The sequence below is a fragment of the Nyctereutes procyonoides genome, unplaced genomic scaffold (assembly GCF_905146905.1).
Source record: "Nyctereutes procyonoides isolate TBG_1078 unplaced genomic scaffold, NYPRO_anot_genome, whole genome shotgun sequence".
Classification (NCBI taxonomy): domain Eukaryota; kingdom Metazoa; phylum Chordata; class Mammalia; order Carnivora; family Canidae; genus Nyctereutes; species Nyctereutes procyonoides.
Genome location: NW_026575121.1, coordinates 46246440 through 46272425, shown reverse-complemented (window position 1 = coordinate 46272425; position 25986 = coordinate 46246440). Strand labels below are relative to the sequence as shown.

At 43.9% G+C, this 25986-nt stretch overlaps 1 protein-coding gene across 5 annotated transcripts in view; it reads left to right on the top strand.

Annotated features, from left to right (window-relative positions):
- DZIP1 (DAZ interacting zinc finger protein 1) overlaps positions 1-25986 on the top strand; it is a 55492-nt gene that overhangs the window by 2075 nt on the left and 27431 nt on the right. For all 5 annotated transcript variants that reach the window (XM_055335939.1, XM_055335936.1, XM_055335940.1 and 2 more), the window contains 7 exons: positions 293-485; positions 603-1157; positions 9606-9690; positions 12377-12501; positions 14804-14965; positions 18696-18833; positions 21361-21423. In XM_055335939.1, the coding sequence (XP_055191914.1) occupies positions 483-485; positions 603-1157; positions 9606-9690; positions 12377-12501; positions 14804-14965; positions 18696-18833; positions 21361-21423 (1131 nt within the window). In that variant the 5' untranslated portion in view covers positions 293-482. The remainder of the gene's footprint in view (positions 1-292; positions 486-602; positions 1158-9605; positions 9691-12376; positions 12502-14803; positions 14966-18695; positions 18834-21360; positions 21424-25986) is intronic.

Genomic DNA, 25986 nt, shown 5'->3' with positions numbered 1-25986 from the left:
CTGCAGCCAATTCCCCAACATCTCGTGTAATTTTACATAGTTTTGCTGCTTAACGTTTTTTAAGTTGCGTGTAAAGGATGAGGCTCAGTAGGCATTTCGGATCTCCACACCGAAGGGGACAGGAGTGAATAACCAGAGGCTGGCAGCTGGGAGCAGAAGTGCCCCGGGGTTGGGGCTCCCCAAGGCCGTAGGGGCATCGTGGAGCGTCAGCCCCAGAGCCAGGGAGGGGAGTGGCCCGGGGGTGCCCTCTCGGGAGGACGCGCTGGCCCACGGCTCTTCTCTGGCCCCGCAGGGCCCTGGGCGCACGCTGACCGCTCTGGGGCAGGCGCGCCCTCGGCTCGGGGCCCCCGCCGCGGCGCTGCCATAGCAACGGCCTGGCCGCCGGAGACCCGGCCATCGCCCGCTCCCGAGGGGTGGGGCGGCGGCGGCCCGGCCCGCCCCCTCCTCGGAGGCCAGCGGAGGCGGCGGATTTTCTCCCAAGCATGGTAAGGGCAGGGCGGTCGCTGCCCGGGGGACGCGGGGCGGGGGGCGGCTCCCCTCCCAGCCCCAGCCCCAGCCCCAGCGGCCCCCCTCCCCATCCCCACGCTGTCCACTTCCCGCAGCCCTTCCAGAAGCACGTCTACTACCCGCTGGCCGGCGGCCCCGGCGGCCCCGACGGCCCCGCAGCCGGCCCCGCAGCCGCGGCCATGGCCTGTGCCCCCCAGCGCGCGGCGTCGGGCCCCCTGCCCTGCTTCCAGTTCCGGCCTCGGCTGGAGAGCGTGGACTGGCGGCGGCTGAGCGCCATCGACGTGGACAAGGTGGCGGGGGCCGTGGACGTGCTGACGCTGCAGGAGAACATCATGAACATCACCTTCTGCAAGCTGGAGGACGAGAAGTGCCCTCACTGCCAGTCGGGGGTGGACCCGGTGCTGCTGAAGCTCATCCGCCTGGCGCAGCTCACCATCGAGTACCTGCTGCACTCGCAGGAGTTCCTCACCTCGCAGCTGCACCACCTGGAGGAGCGCCTGCGCCTGAGCCTGGAGGAGGGTGAGCAGAGCAGGACGCTCCTCACCAAGCAGGCTGGGGAGATTAAGCTACTCAAGGAAGAGTGTAAGCGCAGGAAGAAGATGATCTCCACCCAGCAGCTGATGATCGAGGCCAAAGCCAGCTACTACCAGGTGGGACACTGCCTTGTGATTCCGATTCATGATCCAGTGAAGCTCTCCATCCCCACCGGCCAGGATATTGAGAATCCCTTTCCTAGATCACTGCTTCTCCCACCCCGTTTCTCCGTAGTTAAGCGGAGCAGTAATTGTAACCAACAAGTGACATGGTTCATTACCTTCCGTAGAGGACCGTAGGATTAATAATGAAACAACCTCCGCAGTGGCAGTGTTGTTTTAAAGCCATCTACATGCAGGTTGTTTAAGAAACTGCATCCTAATCGATATAATGAAAAATAAACCATGTACAAATTGCTGTTGAGGTCTGCCAACCCCCCCCCCCCGCATGATCTGGTATGACTAAATTTGTGGGGGTTTTATTTCAAAATATTTTCAGACTTACAGAAAAGTTGTAAGAATAGTGCAGAGAACTTCATAAACCCTTCACCCAGATTCTCCAGTTATTAACATTTACCACAGTTGCTTTATTTACTCAGTTTCTATGTACATACTATTATTTTTGAACCATTCAACAGTGAGTTTCCGGCTCCTGACTATTTCAATGTGTATATCTCCTGACTACAAAAACACTGACTAATGATATTAGTGATAAAGAACAACAGTGTGGGGGATCCCTGGGTGGCGCAGCGGTTTGGCGCCTGCCTTTGGCCCGGGGCGCGATCCTGGACACCCAGGATCGAATCCCACATTGGGCTCCCGGTGCATGGAGCCTGCTTCTCCCTCTGCCTGTGTCTCTGCCTCTCTCTCTCTCTCTCTCTGTGACTATCATAAATAAATAAAAAATTTTAAAAAATTTAAAAAAGAATAGCTTTAAAAAAAAAAGAACAACAGTGTGTGTGGTTTTTTTTTTTTTTTTAAGATTTTGTTTATTTATTCATGAGAGACACAGAAAGAGAGAGAGAGAGGCAGAGACACAGGCAGAGGGAGAAGCAGGCTCCCTGCAGGGAGCCGGACATGGGCCTCAATCCCGGGTCCCCAAGATTACACCCTGGGCCAAAGGTGGTGCTAAACCACTGAGCCACCTGGGCTGCCCCCAACAGTGTGCTTTAATTGAACAGGTTGTATTTAAAATATATTTTATTAGTAAAACAACAGTATCTAAAGAAGTAAAACCTCTTGCTTTTCTGCTCTTAATCACTACTATGGGTTAGACATTGAGCTCAAGATAAATACTGTAATTTTTGGGTATAACAGAAATCAGTGTACTTATTTTTTTTTTATCAATTAGGTGGAGGAATCGCAAAGGGTATCAACAATGTTGGATAAAGATATCAGAGTAAACAACAGGCTGATGAGATTGATTTTATTCCCTTATATTGTAGTCCCTTTGGCCAAAGAAGAGTTAAAAGACCTCAGGGAATGGGTTGCCTGGCTGGTTCAGTCAGTAGAGCATGAACTTAGGGTTGTGACTTTGAGCTCCACAGTAGGAGTAAAGTTTATTAAAAAAAAAAAAAAAAAAAGCTTCAGTGGACTTAGGTACTAGTGGTATGAGTGATTGCAGAGAACTGGGCTTACGCACAGATAATGGGGTGGTTCATAGTGCTTAAGGACCAACTCAGCAGCAGGAGCCATGGGAAAAATGAACTTAAGATAGATGAACAGTTGGCAGAGAATACTGTCAGAAAGGCTTAGTGGTCAGCCTTGGGTATACAACCCTGAGGTATAATCCTCAAATGACACATGATGTTGCTCATTGCCTATTTGTTTCATAAGTGCCATTTAGAAACTATGTACTTAAAAATAGTGCTGATAGGCCTTTTATAAATATATTTATTATACAATGAGTAGAATGGGTTCTACTTAGACATTAAAAATTGTTTAGCGTGGGGAGCCTGGATGGCTCAGTCGGTTGAGCATCTGACTCTTGGTTTCCACTTGGGTCGTGATCTTGCGGGTTTGTGAGATTGAGCCCTACATCAGGCTCCAGGCTCCGCAGGGAGTCTGCTTGAGATTCTCTCTCTCCCTGTATCCCTCCCCAATGTGCTCTCTGGCTCTCTCTTTCTCTCTCTCTCTCTAAAATAAATAAATGAATCTTCAAAAAAAAAAAATAGTTTAGGGATGCCTGGGTGGCTCAGTGGTTGAACATCTGCCTTTGGCTTAGGACGTGGTCCCTGTCCGGGGATGGAGTTCCGCATCTGGCTCTTTAGAGGAGCCTGCTTCTCCCTCTGTCTATGTCTGCCTCTCTCTCTGTGTTTCTCACGAATGAATAAATAAAATCTTTTAAAAAAAATTTTAGCATTGGTGGTAATCGGTAAAATATTAAAACCAAAACATACAGAAGTTTTATGTTTATGAACATTTTTTCATTCTTTTGGTTACCATAGAAATAGCTGTTATAAAGATTTTCAAGTATGAATGATGTGTGTGAATAAAGATAATGGCTCGATTTTATGAAATGAGTGATACCTGCCAACTTGGCCACTCAGCAGACTCAGAATGACCAGGTGTATAGTGTGCGTAGGTGTGACCGTGAAAAGATAGAAGTGACCGGACCACTTTTTCCTATTTAGCCGAGTCTTTGGTGGCTTGCCATTATGTCTTCGTGGAGTCTCTGAGCAGTGTGAGCCCTTTAGGGAGACAATTCCAGAGTTAGACTGCATGGGTTTGAATCCTAACTATTCTACTATGCAAGTCACTTAACGCCTAGTCACTTAACGCCAAGAGAACATGTAGTAATGTTCTCTTACTAATGAGAACATTAGTAGTAGGTAACTTCTAGGACTATTCTGGGAATTCTATGAGATAATGCATGTGTGGCATAAGGAAGTCAGCCAACAGCATCTGATGTGTGCATGTTGATTTCCACAGTGGCTTCTTGATAGTGAGCTGTGACTACCTGTGATGTATGTGAATCCTCACACCTTTCCTAGGAGCTAAATAGTGGTTGCAGTGCTGATGCTGCAAGAATCAGTGATTCAGACACGGGAAGTCAAGACTGCTACTAAGAAAAGTTGATGCATAAGCTAGCTGGGATTCCAAGGTGTTACGATTATTTCAACTTCAGGTTCCTGTGTTTAGGGATATTCGGCCTATCATAAAATTTACAGGAAGACCCTTGGTTTTGTTGAAATAGCTACTTGACTTTAGCCTACAGTCATCAGTTTGTGTGTTTTTTTTTTTTAAAGATTGTATCTATTTGAGAGAGAGCATGGGATAGAGAGAGAGAGCAAGCACAAGCAGGGAAGAGGAGCAGAGGGAGAGGGCAAAGCAGGCTCCCCACTAAGCAGGGAGCCTGATGTGGAGCTCAATCCCAGGACCTTCTGGATCATGCCCTGAGTCGAAGGCAGATGCTTAACCGACTCAGCCACCCAGGCATCCCATGAATTTGTGTTTAAATAGAGACCTCCAACAGCTGAGAAAATATTGTGGCCATGTGTAAAGGCAAATCTATACTAAAGATTTGGCTATCAAATTATTTTTTATATATTTTTTAAAGATTGTATTTATTTATGAAAGACATGGAGAGAGAGGCAGAGACACAGGCAGAGGGAGAGGCAGTCTTTCCGCAGGGAGCCTGGTATGAGACTGGATCCTGGGACTCTGGGATCGCCCTAAGCCGAAGGCAGACACTCAACCACTGAGCCACCCAGGCATCCCTCCAATTATTTATTTTAATTAAAAATTTAAAAACACCAGTGGATCATAACAGAACTTAGACTCATTCCAAGACGACCTTTTGTTTTCATAGCTGGAAGACTTAGATTCCTCTCTATGCTTTAGCACCATGGGCAGATTTTGGAATCTGTCAGTGAATTTCTGACCCTGGTTGCAGTTTTTTGGTGTCTCAGAACTGGAGATGAGTGTTGGGGGAAGAAAAAGCATGCATTTTGCAGTTAGAGAGACATAGATTAAAATATGCATCTGAGGGACGCCTTGGGTGGCTCAGTGGTTGAGCGTCTGCCTTTGGCTCAGGGCGTGAAACTGGAGTCCCAGGATCGAGTCCCGAGTCCCGCATTGGGCTCCCTGCATGGAGCCTGCTTCTTCCTCTGCCTATGTCTCTGCCTCTCCCTGTGTCTCTCATGAATAAATAAATAAAATCTTTTAAAAAATTAAATAAAATATGCATCTGATAATGCTATGACCTAATTCGTTCTCTGCATCCCCATCCAACCTCTGGCAACCACTGTTTTTACTGTCTGTCATTTTGCTTTTTCCAGAATGTCATATAGTTGGAATCACTCAGGATGTAGCCTTTTCAGATTGATTTATTTTCTTTAGTAATATGCACTTAATGTTTTTCCATGTCTTTTCCTGACTTGATAGCTTCTTCCTTTTAAGTGTTGAATAATATCCCAATGTCTAGATGGACCACAGTTTGTTTATTTGTTCACCTACTGAAGAACATCTGTGTTTTAGTTGTTTGTTTTCTTTTAGTTGAGTTTTAAGAGTTCTTTATATATTTTAGATAACAGCTCTTTATCAGTCATGTGTTTTGCATGTTTTCTCCCAGTCTGTGGGTGTTTTCTCGTTTTCTTCACATTGTCTTTTGCAGAAGTTCTGAATTTTAATGAAGTCCTGCTTATCAATTATTTATTTCATGGATTGTGCCTTTCGTGTTGTATCTAAAAAGGCATTACTACGGCCATCAAGGTTTTCTTCTATGTAATTTTTTAGGAGTTTTATAGGTCTGTGATCCACTTATATTTTACATTTAGGTCTTTGATCCATTTTGAGTTAGATTTTGTGAAGGATATGAACTCTGTATGGGCGTTCTTTTTTGCATGTGGATGTCCACTTGTTCCAGGGCTGGACATAGTTGAAGAAATTATCTTTGTTTCGTTGTATTGTTTTTGCTTCTTTCTCAAAATTCAGGTGATGATATTTATATGGGCTTGTTTCTGGGCTCTGTCTTCTGCCCCAGTGTTTCTGTCTGTTCTTTTTTTTTTTTAAAGATTGATTGATTGATTGATTCATGACAGACACACACAGAGAGAGAGAGAGAGAGAGAGAGAGAGAGGCAGAGGCAGAGACACAGGCAGAGAGAGAAGCAGGCTCCATGCAGGGAGCCCAACGTGGGACTCAATCCCGGGTCTCCAGGATCACACCCCGGGGCCGAAGGCAGCACTGAACCGCTGGGCCACTGGGGCTGCCCTGTCTGTCTGTTCTTTAGATGATACCACACTGTCTTGACTACTATAGCTTTATGTAGTGAGTCTTAAAATTGAGAAGCATCAGTCCTCCAATTTTGCCTGTCTCCTTCAATACCATGTGAGCTATTCTGGGTCTTTTAACAAACTTTAGAATCGGTTGGTTGCTATTCACGAATCACTGGCTGGGATTTGGATTGGGATTGCATTGAATCCATAGATCAAGTTAGGGAGAATTGACATCTTGACAATATTGAGTCCTCATATCCATTAACATGGATGGATAGTCACTTACTTAGTTCTTCTTGATTTGTTCTTCAGAACTTTGAAGCTTTCTTCATATAGATCTTTTTTTTTTTTAGATTTTATTTATTTTATTCATGAGAGACATAGAAAGAGAGGCAGAGACATAGGCAGAGGAAGAAGCAGGCTCCTTGAGGGGAGCCTGATGCGGGACTTGATTCTGGACCAGGATCTATCCTGAGCCAAAGGCAGATGCTCAACCACCGAGCCACCGAGGCATCCCTATATAGATCTTGTACATATTTTGTTGGATTCATACCTAAGAACTCATTTTTGGGGGTACTAATGTAAACGGTGGTGTGTTTTGAATTTCAAATTCCACTTTTTCATTACCAGAATATAGGAAAACAGTTGACTTTATAGTATATAAACCTTATATCCTACAATTTTGCTGTACAACGATATTAGTACCAGAGGGTTTTTGTTGTCAATTCTATTTTCTATGTAGACATTAGTATCATCTACAAACAAGGAAAATTTTGTGTCTTCCTTCTCAGTCTGTATATTTGTTACTTCTTTTTCTTGCTGTAATACATTAGCAAAGACTTCCAGAGCAATGTCTGTTTCTACAAGCTTCGTTTGCCCTGTGTCTTCTCCTCTCCTATGGATCCAAGAAGAGTTGTTGATTTTTTAGTCTCTTCAGCTTTTTACTTATTGTAAGGATGGAGTGGCAATTTTCAAGCTTCTTACCTGCATATCTGGGAATGAAGTCTTTTAATTTTATTTTGGTGTTTTTGTCAAATAGAAGTTTTGCATCTTTAATTTTTATTTTTAAAGATTCTATTTGAGAGAGAGAATGAGAGAGTGCAGAGAGTGCACACGAGCCAGAGTTGGGGCAGAGGGGGAGAGGGAGAAGCAGGCTCCCTGTTAAGCAGGGAGCCTGATCTGGAGCTCTATCCCAGGACCCCAAGATTATGCTTAGAGCTGAAGGCAAACACTTAACTGACTAAACCACTGAGTCACCCCAGATGTTTTTCATCTTGATGCAGTCAAAATGTCAGGTTATTCTTTATGGAGTGGGAACACCTTCTTACCCTGAGCTCATAGCTTTTCTGTATTACTCAAATAGTTAAAATATCTATTTTCCATTTTTTAGAAATTAAAAGTCACATATTCTAGGTTTCTTCATCCTTTCTTTTCTCCAGTGCTGTGCATAGCTCCACACTGACACCTGAGTCACGTGGGCAGTCCATTATGTACCATAAGGAAACCCAACAGTCATCAAGCAGCAGAGAAGGCTGGAAAGATAGGTCAAAGATTCCCTGAAATGCAATGCCAAGATATATGCCATACTGTTGGTTTTCTGGGAAAGACAACCTGATCTTGTGATGTAGGTATACTGATTCAAAGTAAGGCAATGTTGTGCATGAGTAGAACACATTAATAGCACAATGGAAATGAAACCACCAAATCCGGGGTCCCTGGGTGGCGCAGCAGTTTAGCGCCTGTCTTTGGCCCAGGGCGCGATCTTGGAGACCCGGGATCGAATCCCACGTCGGGCTCCCGGTGCATGGAGCCTGCTTCTCCCTCTGCCTGTGTCTCTGCCTCTCTCTCTCTCTCTCTCTCTGTGACTATCATAAAAAAAAAAAAAAAAAAAAAAAAAAAGAAACCACCAAATCCAAACTGGGTGAAACTGCAGGACACAAGGTCAGTTTCTTTGGCAAATGAATTGCAAGGAAAAAGAGAGATGCAGGGCAATCTATAGATGTAAAAAGAGTTGAGAGACATGATGAGCAGTTGCAGGATTTGGGCTTATTTGGATCCTGACTCCAAATAAACTAAAATTTTTTTCTAAGTGTGTGAAATATTGGAAACAAATAATTTTTAATGTGTTGTTATTAAGCAATTTTCACATTTTAAAAGGTGGACTAATAATATTAGGATTGTGTTCAAAGTAAGTCCTTTTAGAGATAGATTGTAACAAATGAAAATATACTAACAAATGAAAATACATAACATCCAGGGTTTAATTCAGCGTGATCCAGGGACAAAGGTATAGATGAAGCAAGTTGAATTTTTGCTTAAAATTTGAATCAGTATTAAAGTGGAAAATGGAGATATTGGTAAGACTGATTATTTTTTCAGTGAAATTCATTTTAGGAGGCTAAACATTTCTAAGCATGTGGTCATTTATTAATGCTGGACTCTAGGGCAAATGCTCTGAATAAGATAGGCAAGAGCCCATGCTGTCAGGAATATGACATTCTGGAACCAGGAGGCATTGGGCAGGAGATGGTGAACAAGTGAAGTATATAAATGTGGAAATAGTAACTGGTGAGATGTGCAATGTTGAAAATAAGGCAGTGTGCCGGGACAGGGACTGGCAGGAAGACCACCCGTGAAGGTCTTGTGGAGAACATGCCTTTCCTCCCCAGTGTGGAAGATGCTCGCTGAGCAACTCCTGAATGTCAGGCAGGAGCCAAGGGGGGAAAGTCTGAGAAAGATCCAGGTGGGGCATGAGCTGATGTAGAGGCTGAAATTAGCCTGCTTGTGGGACAGAAAGAAGACTGATGTGGCTAGAGTGTCCCAGACAAGTTGGTGACAGGCTGGGAACCGTCTGTCTAACGGGAACAGCATCAGGGTTCCTGCAGGCACCGGAATGGGCTACTTTAGGTGTCAAGAGATGGTTTTCACTGCCTTGTGCTCAGTTTGGGGAGAACACCCTGGTTTATAGTAGTCTTTTTAGTCCTGTTTTTAGTATTCCCTGGTAGGGTGGTATCTTTGGGGGAAGAATTCCCAAGAGGAGGTGGTGCCTTAGGTATCCCAATTTTAATTGAACTTAGGTGAGGGGCACCTGGGTGGCTCAGGTGGTTAAGCATCTGCCTTCAGCTCAGACCATGATCCCAGGGTCCTGGGACCAAGCCCTGCAACGTGCTCCCTGCTCAGTGAGGAGCCTGTTTCTCCCTCTCCCTCTTTCCTTCCCCCCTGCTCATGCTCACTCTTCCTCAAATAAATAAATAAATAAAAATCTTTTTAAAAAATTAAACTTAGGTGGAAGGACTCATTACAGACTCATTATAGACACTTGGATTTGTTGCTGTCTCCTTTCCAGTGCCATTTTTGTGACAAGGCCTTTATGAACCAAGCTTTTCTACAAAGTCACATCCAGCGGCGCCACCCTGAAGATTCTCACCTCGGTAAGTCATGGGCTCAACTTCAAAGAGCTGTCTTCCCTTTGGTACCTTTTTCTCCTTTCAGTAAGACATAGTCCAATGCATCTCTTGACCCTTTTAAAAGAAAGTATCATAGTTTTTGTTCATTCATTAAATAAATACTGAGCCCCTACTAGGTGCCATGCACAGCACCAGGCCGGGGGATTTGGGTGCAAGCGAACTAGACCAAGTCCTGCCCTCTGGAGTCTTACGATCTGCTAGGAGGGGCGGAGGAGACGCACTTCAACAAACAAATGAGTAGTTCTTTTCAAATGCTGGCAGAGGCCACAAAGAAAATAAAATAGAAAGAATGGGCTGGAGGTAGTCAGCAAAGGCTTCACTGAGGAAATGCTGTTGGATCAGAGATGGGAATGACGTGGAGGTCCCAGCGTGGGGAAAGTCTGGGAAGTGAATATCCCAGGCAGGGGCAGCTCTGATCGTTTGGTGGGGGTGGGCAGCATGGTGTGTTTGAGGAACGCACAGAAGGTTAGTGGAGTAGAATGAACAAGGCAGTAGTGTGCAAAGCAGTAGCGTACAGGGCTTTGGAGGGGAGGGGGTCGGGTCACCTGGGACCTTCAAAGGCTGGGAATATGGGCAGCTGCTGGTGGAGAGTGCGGCGGCAGTGGTGGAAGCAGGTGGAAGAATGAGGGAGGCTGCCAGAGTAGCCCAGGTGAGTGACATGGCAGTGGGATGGAGACGGTACCAGGGAAGACTAGAGAAGTGAGGATGGACAGGACGCATGGCACATGGAGCTCGCAGAGGTGTGAGTCTGCACGAGAGCAAGGAGATAAAGAAAGCCAATCCTGGGTTTTTTGTCTTACACGTTTGGGTGAATGGCAGTGATAGCTCCTGAGATGGGGACCTAGGGGCAGAGGGTTTGTTTTGGTCAGGGTAAACTTGAGTCCCAATACTGTCACCATCCAAGTGGAGGTGCAGGGGATCTGGAGGTCAAGGTAGAGGCCCAGGTTGGAGATCTAAACCCAGAAGTCCTTAGCAGAGCTGGGCTGAATGAGCTCACCTAGAGAGGGGAAGACGGCGAGAGCCAGCCCTGCGGCTCTCCCAACGCGAGGAGCAGCCAAGGGCAGTGAGAAATAGTCATGGAGGCAGAAGGGAGACCTGGGGAGTGTGTTGGCATGGAAACCAAGGGAAACAAGTGTTTCCAGAAGGCAGGCAGTATCCAGTTTCCCGAATGTTCCCTGAGGCACAGAGTAAGATGAGGACCGAGAATTGATTCTTGCTGTCACGATGGCTGCTGCTGCTGACCTTGACATGACCGCTTCTGTGGGTTGGTGGGAACAAAAGCCCAAAGGGAGTGAGCTAAGCTGAGAACCAGGTGAGCAAGGGGTCACATTCTACATATTTACTTAAGTACCATTTGTGGGGAAGGGCAGCAGAGACACGAGGCATTGTCTGGAGGGAAATGTGGGACCAAGGCAAAATTTTTGTTTCCTTTGATGTGGGAGATAGGAAGATGTATTTGGGTGCTGATGTGAATTAACCATGTATAGAGGGGGAAATTAAGAGAGGGCAAGGGGTTCAGTGCTTCTCCAGGAACCGGGTTTCTTGTTATGTAAATATTCTTAATGTAAACAAACAAAAATGGCCAGGTCTTCTCAGATCAAAGCTTTCTGCAGATTGCCTACAGAACAGTAACCCACAGAAATTCTCATTACGGTTTAAATGCTTTTAGCATCTCAACAAGTGTGCTCCTAGCTTGCTTTAGCCTCCTTTTTGGGCCAGTCTGCTTCCATCCCTGCCTATTTCAGACAAACAGATTTAGTTAGGAAACAGCTAAAGCTTTGTATAAACAGTATGAACAGCCGAAAATTTCATTTGTAAATCATGGACCATTATACAATTTAGCAGTATGTTGGAGAAATTGGGAAGATTAAATATTTTAATTAACCTACCATTCTTCAGTGTGAAACTGACCTTCTTTCTCTTCTGTTTCAGTATCTTATTCTATCTCATACTCGTTTCAGAAAGTATTTCAGACTCTGAAATGAGTATTATTTCTTCAGGTCATCTTTGAGATTCTGACTTTCTACTTTGGTTTCCATACCTTTCATGTCTACACTCACAGACACATGTATATCCATTCAGTCATGTGCACATCTTCATGTAAGTACATGTACATAAGTACCTTCTCTTTCACTTGTTGCTTCCTTTTTACAACCTTTTGGTACCTCGTTTTGGCCCTATGGACAGCTTATGGCCCCAGTTTGCATTTTGATTGCCAGCCTCTGCTTGTCTTAGCACTGATGGGGTTCTCAGGAGAGTGTGGTGGGAGCCAGAAGGTTGGTGACCATAGAAATTTCCAGTATGGTGGTACCTGCAGCAGAAACTTGCTTCCCTTCTCTCATTGAGACTGGCATCTCCAAGAGGAGCCCAGGATTATTCCTTGTCATCCTTATTGTTCCCTGAATGGGCTCTCGCACTGTCTCTGAAGGATAATCCAACACAGTGGCTGAAAGAATCTACTACAAGTAATTCAGCACCCTATAACATGAAGGGCTGCAAGTAATTGGCTTGTGTGGCCTGAAAAAGTAATAATATCCCAAGTCAGAGCACTTTCCTTTGTTTTTGTCTTATCAATGAGACTGTACCCTGTAAATTTTTAGTTAGGTTTCAGAGGAGGTGGTATTTTAATAACATATTTCTGTTGCAACAGAGTATAAGAAGAAGGCACAGACTGATAAGCTCCAGAGTGAGATTGACATGCTGAAGGAACAGCTACAGCTCACCAAGTCTCAGCTGGAGGCTGCACAGCACGCCCATGCTGTCAGGTTCTCTAAGGTAGGCTACTGAGTTCTGGAAGGGTGGTGTGATGGGAAGGACTGGTATGAATTCCTTTGAAATGTTTGATGGAATTCACCAGTGAAGCCATCTGGTCTTGGACTTTTCTTTATTGGGAGGTGTTTGATTGGTGCTTCAATGCCCTTATTCATTATTGGTCTGTTCAGACTTTCTGTTGTTTCCATGATTCAGTCTTGGTAGGTTACATGTTTCTAGGAATTTATCCATTTCTTTGAGAGTGTCCAGTTTATTGGCATATAATTGTGCACAGTAGGCTATTAATGATCCTTGTAATTCTGTAGTATCAGTTGTAATGTGTCCTCTTTTCATTTATAATTTATTTGAGTCCTTTTTCCATTTTTGGGTGGTCTACTAAAAGTTCGTCAATTTTGTTTATCTTTAAAAAACCCAACTCTTAGTTTTGTTCACCTTTTCTATTGTTTTTCTGTTCTCTATTTTTATTTTTCTGCTCTAATCTTTTTTTTAAAAAGATTTTATTTATTCATGAGAGACACAGAGAGAGAGACAGAGACACAGGCAGAGGGAGAAGCAGGCTCCATGCAGGGAGCCTGATGTGGGACCTGATCCCAGGACTCCAAGATCACACCCTGGGCCAGAGGCAGGGGCCAAACCGCTGAGCCACCCAGGGATCCCCTTTCTGCTCTAATCTTTATATTTCCTTCATCCTGCTAACTTTGAGCTTAGTTCTTTTTTTCTAGATCTTGAAGTATAAAGTTAGATTGTTTATTTAAGATCTTTCCTTTTTTCCTAATGTTGGCATTTTTAACTGTAAACTTTCCTCTTTGAACTGCTTTTACTGCATCCCATACAATTTGGTATATATGTTTCCATTTTCATTAATCCAGAGTTATTTTTACTTCCCTTTTGATTCCTTCTTTGATCCATTGATTGTTCAGGAGTGTATTGTTTAGTTTTTATGCATTTGTAAATTTTCCAATTTTCCCCCTATTACTGATTTCTACTGAGTTTTATACAATGTGGTCAGAAAAGATACTTGATATAATTTCAGTCTTCTTGAATTTATAAAGACTTGTTTTGTGACCCTAATGTATAATCTATATTGGAGAATGTTCCATGTGCACTGAGAAGAATGTGCATTCTGCTGCTGTTGGATAGTATATGTCTGTTGGGTCCATTTGGTATATAGTGTTGTCCAAATCCTGTTTGTGTCAGGATGACCTATACATCATTGAGGGTAGAGTATTAAAGTCCCCTACTATTACTGTGTTGCTGTCTTTATCTATATCTCCTTTTTGTTTTATTGGTATATACTTTATAAATTTGGGTGCTGCAATCTGGACACATAAATATTTGTAATTCCTGTATCGTCTTGATGATTGGCTTAAGATAATCTTCTTTGTCTCTTGAGATTTTTTTTTTTTTTTTTTTTTTTTTTAGTGTAGGCATTTATAGCTATAAATTTCCCTATGACCACTGCTTTGGCTTTCCTTTTTTTTTTTCCTGGTATGTTGTGTTTTAATTTTCATTCCCCTCCAAGTATTTTCTAACTTCCCTAGTGACCTTTTCTTTGGCCCCTTGGTTGCTTAAGAGTACATTGCTTAATTTTCATGTATTCATGAATTTTCCAGTTTTTCTTCTGTTATTGATTTCTGGCTTCATTCCACTGTGGTTGGGAATACACTTAGCATGATTTCAGTCTTTTAAAATTTATAGAGAATCTTTTATGACCAAACATAGGTGAATCTTTCATGTGCATTTAAAAAGAATGTGTGTTTTGGTGTCGTTGGGTGCAGTGTTCTGTATGTTTGTCAGATTGAATTTATTTACCTACTCCAGTTAGGTAAAAAACCAAAAAGTGAAGGTTATTGAGAAATCAAAGCTGATTGACTGGACCTTGAATTTAGCTTGTATAAATATAAATTTGTGTTTTTGAGGGGTGAGGTGGGGCTACTCTATCCAAAGTGATACAATATTGTGAATGGTCCTACTGTTCAATAGACATTTTCTTTTAAAGTATGTTTACATTTTACATATTATTGCACATCTACTATACAGGTTTATAGATCATAGAACTCTTGAGATTTTGGGCCTCTGTGTTTGTATTTTAAGAAATGTTAAGGACAAAAGGATGCTGTGTGCTGTTTTGGGTTTGGAAAAATGACTGTGGGCATTGCCATGATATGAAGTGTGATTGCAAACCTAACTGATACAAGAAATACTAGCTGCCACATTGGAGGGCAAAACTGTGTCCATTTATTTAAAATTTTGCATGTTTGCTTCATATGAGAACTTTTAAACCCATGCATTAAAATAATTTCAGGAATATGAAATGCAGAAAACAAAAGAGGAAGAATTTCTGAAGCTATTTGATAGATGGAAAGAAGAAGAAAAGGAGAAACTAGTTAGTGAAATGGAAAAAGTCAAGGAAATGTTTATGAAAGAGTTTAAAGAATTGACTTCCAAGAATTCGGCATTAGAATATGTGAGTATTAAGCCAAGAGGTCTTCATAGTATTGGTAGGGTTGTTGCCTTGAGAGGTGGTGTTAGAATGGCATGATGGCTAGTGGATCTAGAAATTACTTTATTGTGCCCAGACACCCCTCCTTCTGAGAGTCCTGAAGGAGCACAAGACATACAGAAGACAGAGCAAGTCAGCAAAAGTCGCATCTTTGAGAATGGGAGCTTTGTCCCCAAATGTGTGTCCAGAACACTTGGTACATTTGAGGGGCACCTGGCTAGCTCAGTTGTGGAACATGGGACCCTTGATCTCAGGGTTGTGAGCTCGAGCCCCACATTGGGTATAGAGATTACTTAAAAAAAAAAAAAAAATCTTAAAAAAAAAAAAGAGCAGTTGTTATGTTTGGTACCTTTGCTCAGATCATACTAGAGGGTCTCTCTTTCCTTAGCTGGTTAGAACTTGATACTCATAAACCATAAACCTCTCCCTGAGTTTTGAAGCTTTCAAAGTTCCAAAGGAACTTTCTGGAAAGGTTGACACAGTTCACCGAGTGGACAATCCAGAAAGACAGAAGTAGAACCTTTTACCAATTCCCTTCCTGACCCCAGGCCTGGCTGATGAAGAGGACTGAACAAGCTGGATGTGGCTAACTGAGCCACCATCCCCTGTGGGAGAAACCTTGATCCATACTGCCCTGGTCACATGCATTGACAGAGACATGCCTCGCTGGGCTGGAACCTTAAGCTCTGTGACACTGGCCATTGTCTTCCAGATAAGAATTACTTGAGCTGGATGGGCAGTTCAGTCCGGAGTCACTCTTGGGGAAAAGACGCAAGATCCTTGAGCTCCCTCTAGGGGACAAGCTCTGTAAACTAGAATGGAGGGATATTTTTGGAATATGGCTAAGAGCCTTCTCTAAAACGCCTTGAACTTTTGGACAGGGTTTGGCAAACCACACCCTGTGAACTGAATCTGGCATACTACTTCTTTTTGTATGGCCAGCGAGCTAAGAAAGGTTTTAATATTCCTAAATGATTGAAAAAAGTCCTAAGAATATTTCACGACACATAAAAATTGCACCCCACTTAAGGCTCCGCACTGGGCATGCGGCCCTCTTAAGAGTCTGTCTCTGGCCCTCTCCCACCTAAAAAAAAAAAAAAAAAAAAAATCAATGGTTTTTAGTATGTTTACAGAGTTGTGCAACCATCCTCACAGTCATTTCCGAGCATTTCATCACCCAGGGAAGAAATCCTGTGCCCACTGGCACTCTCTCCCTCGAGCTACTGGCAAGCACAGATCTACTTCCTGCCTCTGTGGATCTGCCTGTTGTGGACATTTCATACGAATTGAGTCATACAATTTGTGATGTTTGGTGAGCAGCTGCTCCCAGTTAGTCTAGTGTTTTCAAGTTGTATCCATGTTGTGGGAATGTATAAGTCCCACTCTCTCACGCCTTTGTCATTGCCACCTGATGTCCCATTGCCTGCATGTCGTGTTTCACTTGTCCGTTTCTCAGGTGATCACATGTGGATTGTTTGCCCTTTTTAGCTATAGATGGTTTTTTAAATTATTTATAATAGACTTCATTTTTTGAAGATTTTATTTATTCATGAAAGACACAGAGAGGCAGAGACGCAGGCAGAGAGAGAAGCAGGCTCCACGCAGGGAGCCCGATGTGGGACTTGATCCCGGGACTCCAGGATCACGCCCTTGGCCAAAGGCAGGCGCTATACCGCTGAGCCACCCAGGGATTCCCTAGACTTCATTTTTTAAAAAACATTTTATCAATTTATTTGAAAGAGAGAGAGAGAGAGAGAACAAGCAGTGGAGAGAGGCAGAGGGAGAGAGAGGGAGCAAGAGAGAGAGAGAGAGAGAGAGAGAAGCAGATTCCCCATTGAGCAAGGAGCCTGACTTGGGGCTCAATCCTGGGACCTGGAGATCATGACCCAAACCAAAGGCAGACACTTAAACGATTGAGCCACCCAGGCGCCCCGACTTCATTTTTTAGAATAGTTAGATTTACAGAAAAATTGAGCACAGAAAATGTCATAGAAATCCCCCTCTCGGGATCCCTGGGTGGCACAGCGGTTTGGCGCCTGCCTTTGGCCCAGGGCGCGATCCTGGAGACCCGGGATCGAATCCCACATCCGGCTCCTGATGCATGGAGCCTGCTTCTCCCTCTGCCTGTGTCTCTGCCTCTCTCTCTCTCTCTGTGTGACTATCATAAATAAATAAAAATTAAAAAAAAGAAACCCCCCTCTCTTACCCCTGTACAGTTTTCCATATTACTGACATCCTAAATGAATAAGGTACATTTGTTGAGTTGATGAGCCAATACTGATATATTAATTAGTATTAAACTCCATACTCTAGTCCAACATCTTTAGCTTTTAGCTAATGTCACTTTTCTGCTCCAGGATCCTGTCCAGGATACATTATATTTAGTTGTCCGTCTCAGGCTCTTGTCTGAGACAGTTTCTCCAACTCGTTTTCAGTGACCTGGACAATTTTGAGGAGTACTTGTCAGTAGGATCCCTGTCTACTGGAATTTATCTGGTAGTCTTCTCGTGCTTAGACTGGGTTTATGGGTTTGGGGGACAAAATCCTCAGAGATAAAATACAGTTTTCATCATGTCATATTAGGGGTAATACTGTCTTCATGATTTATGATTGTTTTTTCTTTTAAATTTCTTAATATATATATATATATATATATATATATATATATATATATATATATTTTAAAGATTTTATTTATTTATTTGAGAGAGAGAGCAAGAACACGAGGGAGGGGCAGAGGGAGAAGCAGGCTCCCTGCCAAGCAGGGATCCAGATGCAGGACTCGATCCCAGGACCCTGGGATCAGAACCTGAGCTGAAGGCAGACTCCTAACCAGCTGAGCCACCCAGATGCCCCTGGATTTATGATTGTTGGTGCTGACCTTGATCACTTGGCTGAGGTAGTGTTTGTTAGGTTTCTACACTGAAAAGTCACCCCCTCTCCCCTTTTCATACTCTACTCTTTGAAAGCAGTTGCTGTGTTCATCCCAGACTTAGGCAGGCAAACTATGCTCCTCACCCTTTTGTTTTTTCAGTTAACATATTTCCTTCTGAGGGTTTTCACTGCTGGTAACTTTGCGAATAACATAATAAGCAAAAGGTAGAGTTAAAACACCATGGCCCTAATGTATTTTGGGACACAGTTACTGGATAGGTGCTGGCCTTGGCACTAAATTCTCACAAGAGTCAGCTGCACCCCATCCCTCTGTTTCTGACAACTGCTATGTGCCCATTGGAAAATGTAAGACCCATTGTATAAGGTTAGAAAGTCAGGTTTTCCTTTCCCTTTTTCACCCTGCATGCATATTCTACTGGAAGAAACTGGAAAGCAGGAGGAAGAAAATTGGAAAACCATTAGGTGAGAGAAGTGGAGAAGTGCAAGTAGCATCTAGAAGGAGAGTCTGATTTAAAAATGGCTATAGTGTTTCCAACTTTATTCTCTGTTTCATCTTATTAAAGTGTAAATATCTGGGAGCGCCCTGGTGGCTCAGTTAATCATCTGCCTTCGGCTCAGGTCATGATCCGAGGTCCTAGGATTGAGTCCCAGGTCGTCGGACTCCCCGTTCAGCAGGGAGTCTGCTTCTCTCTCTGCCTTTGCCCCTTCCTCCTGCTCTTTCTCTCAAATAAATGAATTCTTTAAAAAATAAATAAAAATATAAACATCTGTACCAGTGGGTTTGCATCTTCTTTTCTAGCAACTGTCAGAAATCCAGAAGTCCAACATGCAGATCAAGTCCAACATAGGCACGTTAAAGGATGCACATGAATTTAAAGAAGAGCGTCCTCAGTATCCCCAGGATTTCCAAAATGTGATGCAACTCCTCGATAGTCAGGTATGTACCAGCAGGCAATCACTGAAGGAAGGGGCCTTATTTATTTATTTATTTATTTATTTATTTATTTATTTATTATATTTTTAAGATTTTATTTATCAGAGAGAGAGAGTGTGTGTGCGCACAAGCAGGGGGAGCAGCAGAGTGAGAGGGAGAAGCATACACCCCGCTGAGCAGGAAGACCAATTCGAGGCTCAATCCCAAGATTCCCAAGATCATGACCTGAGCTGCAGGCAGCTGCTTAACCCACTGAGCCACCCAGGCACCCCAGGGGCCTGGTTTTAATTAGTGAAGCAGTTTGCAGCAAGCATTACCTACAGAGAAAGGGTTTGTCTCTTTCGCTGACCAAGGAGCTAATTCTTTTCTTCTTATGTCTTAATACATAATAATAGGTGTTCATTAGATGCTTGTTGATTGACTAAGAGATATAGATATAGAACAGTTGGCAAAATTGTTTCATGTTTTTGCTAACCTAGTATCAACTTGAATTGCTTGGGATTACCTTAGAGCTTATTTTTCATATTTCAGGTGTAGGTCCCACTTTCAAAAGGCACAGAAAGGCATATGGAAGAACTAACTTTATTTCCAGAGCTTAGATATATGGCTACACTGGTGTCCTGAAGGTCTTTGTCATTTATCAAACCTAATGATAGTGGCCCTCTGTAATCAGCACAGCTGTCATTTTGGCAATTTTTGTCATACTAGTTAGGAGAACATTGTTTTTTTACCAGGAAACAAATAGAGATCAAAGTTTATGAATTCAAAATTTTGTTTAAAGAAAACAATAACAAGGGTACCTGTGTGGCTCAGTGGTTGAATGTCTGCCTTTGGCTCAGGGTATGATCCCTGGATCCTGGGATCGAGTCCTGCATCAGGCTCCCCACAGGGAGCCTGCTTCTCCCTCTGCCTATGTCTCTGCCTCTCTCTCTGTATCTCTCATAAATAAATAAATAAATAAAATCTTTTAAATAAATATTTTAAAAAACAATAACATTTCAAAAAGTACGCGTGTTTTTGAAATTAGGACGACTGTCCCTGATGCTTATTTTGTGGTCCATGTCTTGCCTCCCTCCCCCCAGTCTACTTTCTACCTCGCAGCCAGGCTGACCATGTCACTGTCCTGTCTTACCCTCCCATGGCTCCCTATTCTGCACAGAACCAAGTCTGCAATCCTTTTTTTTTTTTTTAAGATTTTTAAATTTATTTATTCATGAGAGACAGAGAGAGAGAGAGGCAGAGACATAGGCAGAGGGAGAAGCAGGCTCCCTAAGGGGAGCCGGATGCAGGACTCAATCCCAGGACCCTGGGATCATGACCTGAGCCAAAGGCAGACACTGAACCACTGAGCCACCCAGGGTACCCCCAAGTCTAGAATCCTTAACCAGTAACCAGAGTCCCTGAGGATCTGGGCCCTGTGCCCAACCCCCACCATTCTTGGCTTTACCTTGATGGTTCCAGCTGCACCAACAGCTCATGGTTCCCAGAACACAGCTTTCTGCATTCTGCTTTTGCCCCTGTGGCCTACTCCTTCAGCTGGGGCAATAGCTCTTCAGCTCTAGAGAGTTCTCCAAGGCCTTGCATTTCTCTAGTGCCCCCAAGCAAGAACTGCTCACATACACATTATAGGGAAACTCTGTATTGTCAGCTTCTCTTTCCTCCTGTGCAGGGCAGAGCTCGTCCCCTAAGTGCCCCCCCAACCGGCCACGGCAGCCCAGCAAGGTCCCTGGCCCATGGTAGGGGACCAGGAATTGTGTCTGTACTGAACTGTTGACAGTGCTCTCCAAAAGCTTATCCTTCAGGAACTGAAGGGCCCAGTTATGAAATCCCAAGATCCCACCTAGATTTCTTATTTCCTTCCCATGACCTGTGTTGTTGGTTCAGAACCCAAGGTCTTAGAAACCTCAGTATTGCCTTTCAGCTCCTTAAATTGGCACATTAACCAATTTATATTTTTAAAAATAGTATTTTATTGGAACACAGCCATGCCTGTTCATTTTTGTACTATCTACGGATGTTCTCCTGCTGCTAATAGGAGTGACTGTGTCCTGGGGCCCCTGGAGCCTAAGTAGTATTTACTATTAGCCCCTTTGCAGAAAATGTGTGATGACCCCTTGCTGTAGAGGTTAAGATTAAAACCAAATGCAAATGTGTTCAAACATGTTTGAGTCTTTATCGTCTAAAAAAAATGCCTGCTGGGATCCCTGGGTGGCGCAGCGGTTTGGCGCCTGCCTTTGGCCCGGGGCGCGATCCTGGAGACCCGGGATCGAATCCCACATCAGGCTCCCGGTGCATGGAGCCTGCTTCTCCCTCTGCCTGTGTCTCTGCCTCTCTCTCTCTCTGTGACTATCATAAATAAATAAAAATTAAAAAAAATAAAATAAAATAAAAAAATAAAAAAAATGCCTGCTAATATTTTACCAAGAAGGTAGTTGGGTTGCATAGGTACCCATTAAAAGGAAGCTTCTGTTTCAAGTAGATTTTATAGTGACCGTTATACATAAATGACTCTTATTTTATGGTTTTGTAGGAAAGCAAGTGGACCGCCCGAGTTCAAGTTCTTCATCAAGAACATAAGAAAGAGAAGGGTCGGGTAAGACTAAGATGCCAATGACCTGTCAGTGGGTCATTTTTTAAAGAGAATATATATATATATATATATATATATATATATATATATATATATATTAAAGATTTCATTCATTTATTTGAGAGAGAGAGAGCATAAGCATGAGCTGTGGGGAGGAGCAGAAGAAGAGGGAGGAGCAGACTCCCCACTCAGTAGGGAGCCCGATGTGGGGCTCGATCCCAGGACCAGAGATCATGACCTGAGCTGAAGGCAGACGCTTAACAAACTGAGCCACCCAGGAGCCCCAGAAGAATATATATATTTTTTCCTCTACGACAAAGATATTATTTGTCCACTTAACAAAATGTGTGGAGACAAGTGTGACAAAAATTAAAATTACTTATAATTTGATAACCAGGGTTCCCTGGGTGGCTCAGCGGTTTAGTGCCTGCCTTCAGCCCAGGGTGTGATCCTAGAGTCCCGGGATCGAGTCCCACATCGGGCTTCCTGCATGGAGCCTGCTTCTCCCTCTGCCTGTGTCTCTGCCTCTCTCTCTCTCTCTCTCTCTCTCTCTCTCTCTCTCGAATAAATAAATAAAATCTTTAAAAATAATAATAATAATTTGATAACCACTGTTACTACTTCCTTGTAATTTTTTTGGTCTGTTTTTTATGCCATAAATGTTGCATTTCCCCAGTATGGAAATCCATACATGTAGTCCTACAAATTTTGAATTGTGCTTTATAACTGTATATGCTTTTAGCTTAACGTGTCATAAACATTCTCCTGTTTTAAAATATTCTTCAAAATCATGATTTTTTAACAGCTGTAGAATGATCTTATGGATGTTTCATAAGTTATGTAGTGACACCTTCATCGTCAAACACCTCGTTTCTAACTTTTTCACACAGCAGAGTGGTGGTCTAAACAGTCTTTAAGGCAAAGATTGCTCATGTTAAAATCACTTTAATGAGGGACGCCTGGGTGGCTCCGCGGTTAAGCATCTGCCTTTGGCTCAGGGCATGATCCTGGGTCCCAGGATCTAGTCCTGCACCAGGCTACCTGTAAGAAGCCTGCTTCTCCCTCTCCCTGTGTCTCTGCCTCTCTCTATGTGTCTCTAGTGAATAAATAAATAAAATCTTTTAAAAAGTCATTTTAATGAAAACAACTTGATGATAATTTGGCTTTTCAGCTGAGTGCGTCGCAGATTTAAGTGCATCACAAATTTAAGTGTGAAAATGCTATCATGCTGGTGTAGGAAAGCTAAAGTACTTTTATATGTGATTTTAAGAGAGGAAAACTTCTGTTTCTTTTTTCACTTTGTATATATTTTGTAGCTCTTTGTTTTCCCCTGTATTTGAGCCCTTCCGGCTGCTATAAAAACATATGGTATAGACTGGGTAGCTGACGAACAACAGTGCATTTCTCAGAGTCTGGAGCTACGGGGATGGAACAGAAAGTGTATACAGTGAGGTAGTGGCTGTGTGTGGGTGTAAGGCCCATGTTGATTTCTGCAGCTTTAACCACCCTCTGAGCTGCAGAGGAGATAGCCAGCTTTGTACCTGATATCTCCATGTGCTTCCTGAGTGTAACATATCTCAGAAGATGTGTTTCCCCTTTGTTCAGTGGCATCCTGGTCAGAGAGTGAGATGCACGCTTTAGCCCTATCTCTCCCTCAAGAATCGGTCCCGCCATCAGCAGGGCCCTTCACGTGCCTCACATCCATATCCCTCTGCACATTTCCATTGTGCCTCCCTTCCCCGCTGAACCCCCACTGTTTCTAAAGGACCTCGTAACCCGTCTCTTGGTTCCAACCTATCCCTTTCCCAGTTTGCTCTCCAAAGAGCAGATGAGACCATCTGGCTGTTGGCCACCACTGCAGCCTCATCCCGATCCTCTCTCGGAACCAACTCTTTCTGACTACAGTAGCCTTCTAGTCACTTAGAGAACATGCCAGCCTCTTTCTCTTCCCACACAGAGTTTTTGCTGCTGGGGTGTCCTTCCATTTGCTCTTTGCATGGCTGGCTCCTTCCCCTCTGTATTAGCGTTCTGTGCCGTGTAGCAGATTACCAGCAATTTGTCATACCACGGCACCCATGGGTTAAGAGGGCAGGCACAGCCTGGCTGGGTTCTGTGCTCAGCATCTCACAGCTGCATTCAGGGTGTCACATGGGCTGTGTTCTCATCTGGGGTCCACCGTGTTCAGGTTATTGGCAATATGTGGTTCCTTAGGGTTGACTGTAGAATCAGGACCCTCAGCTCCACAACTCACTATTCGGCTATTGACTTCTTTAGGCCTGCAGGGGAGAGGCTGGCCTGAATAAGATAGGCCCATGCAGGATGAGCTTTCCTTTCCTTGATTCAGAGTCAGCAACTTAGTGACTTTAATTGCAATCTGTCAGGTCCTTTCACACTTGCTGTATTGTGTTAGTTAGAAGCACATCTTAGGGGACACCTGGGTGGCTCTCAGTTGGCTGAGCACCTGCCTTCAGCTCTGGTCATGATCTCGGGCTCCTGGCTCAGCAGGGAGTTTGCTTCTCCCTCTCCCTCTCCCTCTGCCGCTCCCCCTGCTTGTGCTCTCTCTCTCTTTCTCTCAGATAAATAAATAAATAAAATCTTTAAAAAACAAAACAGAAGAGGCACATCTTAGATTCCACCCAGTCCATGCCTTACTCTGCTCTTGCTGCTGTAACAAAGTACCATAGACTGGGTGGCTTTAAACAACAGACATTTATTTCTCACAGTTCCAGAGACTGGGACTTGGCAGGGTCAAGGGTGCCGCCCAATTCACTCCCTGCTAAGAGCCCTGTCGCTGATGGCTGCCTTCTCTCTGTGTCTTTGCAGGGCAGGGAGAGAAGGAAAGAGAGCTCTTCTGGTTTCTTATAAGAGCACTAATCCCATCATGAGGACCCTACCCTAATTCATCCAAACCTAATCACCTCCCAAAAGCCCCACCTCCTAATACCATCACATGGGGGATTAGGGCTTCAACATATGAATTTGGTGGAGAGGTGCACAAACGCTCAGTTCATAACCCCGCCAACGGAACGGGATTAATCAGGGCGTGCGCTCTGGGGGTGCATACTTGAGGGCCCTGTAGAACTCTGCTGCCACGGCCCCCTCTGGCCTTGGCCTCCAAGTCACCTGACACCATCTAAGCAGGTAGCCCCCTCCCTCACAGTTCCCACCACTTCACATGTGTAACTCCGATCACTGTCTCCAGTAGTCATACTCATTCACTCATGGATGGTGTGTCTCTCCAAGTGGATCGCTAGCCCCATGTGGGAGGGCCTATGTCTGTTTAGGGCTTTGTCGCATTCCCAGTGTCGACTAAAGTACCTAAAATGTGATTGGTGTTAGCTAAATATTTGCGGAATGAATGTGGAAAGGGGATCGTTCAACCTTGTCTTTATGGATGAAGAAACGCTGATTGTTGGGTTTAGAAAGAGTCATCTGTTGGTTTGAGCACGGTATTTGAACCCCGGGCCCTCTGAAACTCAGGGTCTTGCTTGTCAACCTTGTTGCCTTGCCTATTTGTCATGCTTTAGGCACTGAGCCAGCTCCGGAGGAGAATAGGCAATGACAGTGTAGCACAATTGCTTTTCCGGGAAAACGTTCCAGCTTCCCTTCGAGACCAAGGTGGAAGTTCCTTACTAAGGACACACTTCAGAATGACCAGAGGCTCTTTCCCAAAATATGTATGCACAGCTCCACTGCCTGAGATTCTGATTCATCCTGGGGTATGCCTATTGTAGGGGGGGAAGCACCCAAACCCCAGATGATTTCTGCTTTGGATCTGTGGTTCGAACCACTTCTCTTAGAATTTGAAGTTCTACTCTTATCCTTTGAGGCATTTTATGGTCTTGGTATCTAGGGACAGAATTTGGGCTTCCTTACCAATGGGGATGACGTTTAGTCCTTGCTTCTTTAAAACCTTTTGTGTTCCAGGCAGGTGTAGGAACTGTCAGTTCAGTGGCTGTCTGGCAGGAATAGAATGCGATTTGCAGATGTGTACATGTGGCCACTGCAAGTTATGATAGAAAGAATGCCTGATGGTGGTTTTGGAGGAAGGAGGAGAGGCCTTCCCCGACTCTGAGTGAGGGGCATCACCCCATGTATTGGGAGTGTGGGGTTTTTGTGCCACCGCTAGGCTACGCTGCTCCACTGTCATTCGGTTTTGCTAGTTCAGAAGCTGCTTTCTTCTTCCTTAACTTCTCTCAAACCCTAACAGAGGGAAGGATTCAATCAGGTTTAGTAATCTCTGCCTGAGACCTAACTATTAATTATTCCACATGATTGCTGCCTACTGGTCCTACAATACACATATTGTGTTTCTCTGTTTAAGGGAAGTTATGATTGCCAAGTTTTTATTGCTTTACCTGGGTTCTTGGCAGTCTTTTTCTTCTTCTTTTTTTTTAAATATCATCGGTAGGAGTTCAAAAGGGAGTCACAGATAAATGATGGCATGCCCTTTTGACCTGACTGAAGACTCCATGGAACTTGGGAGGTTGTACGGTGGTCACATACAAAGGGAAATGATGGGGTTCTGTGCTCTGAAAGAGAGAAAAAACATAGTACTTGAAATGA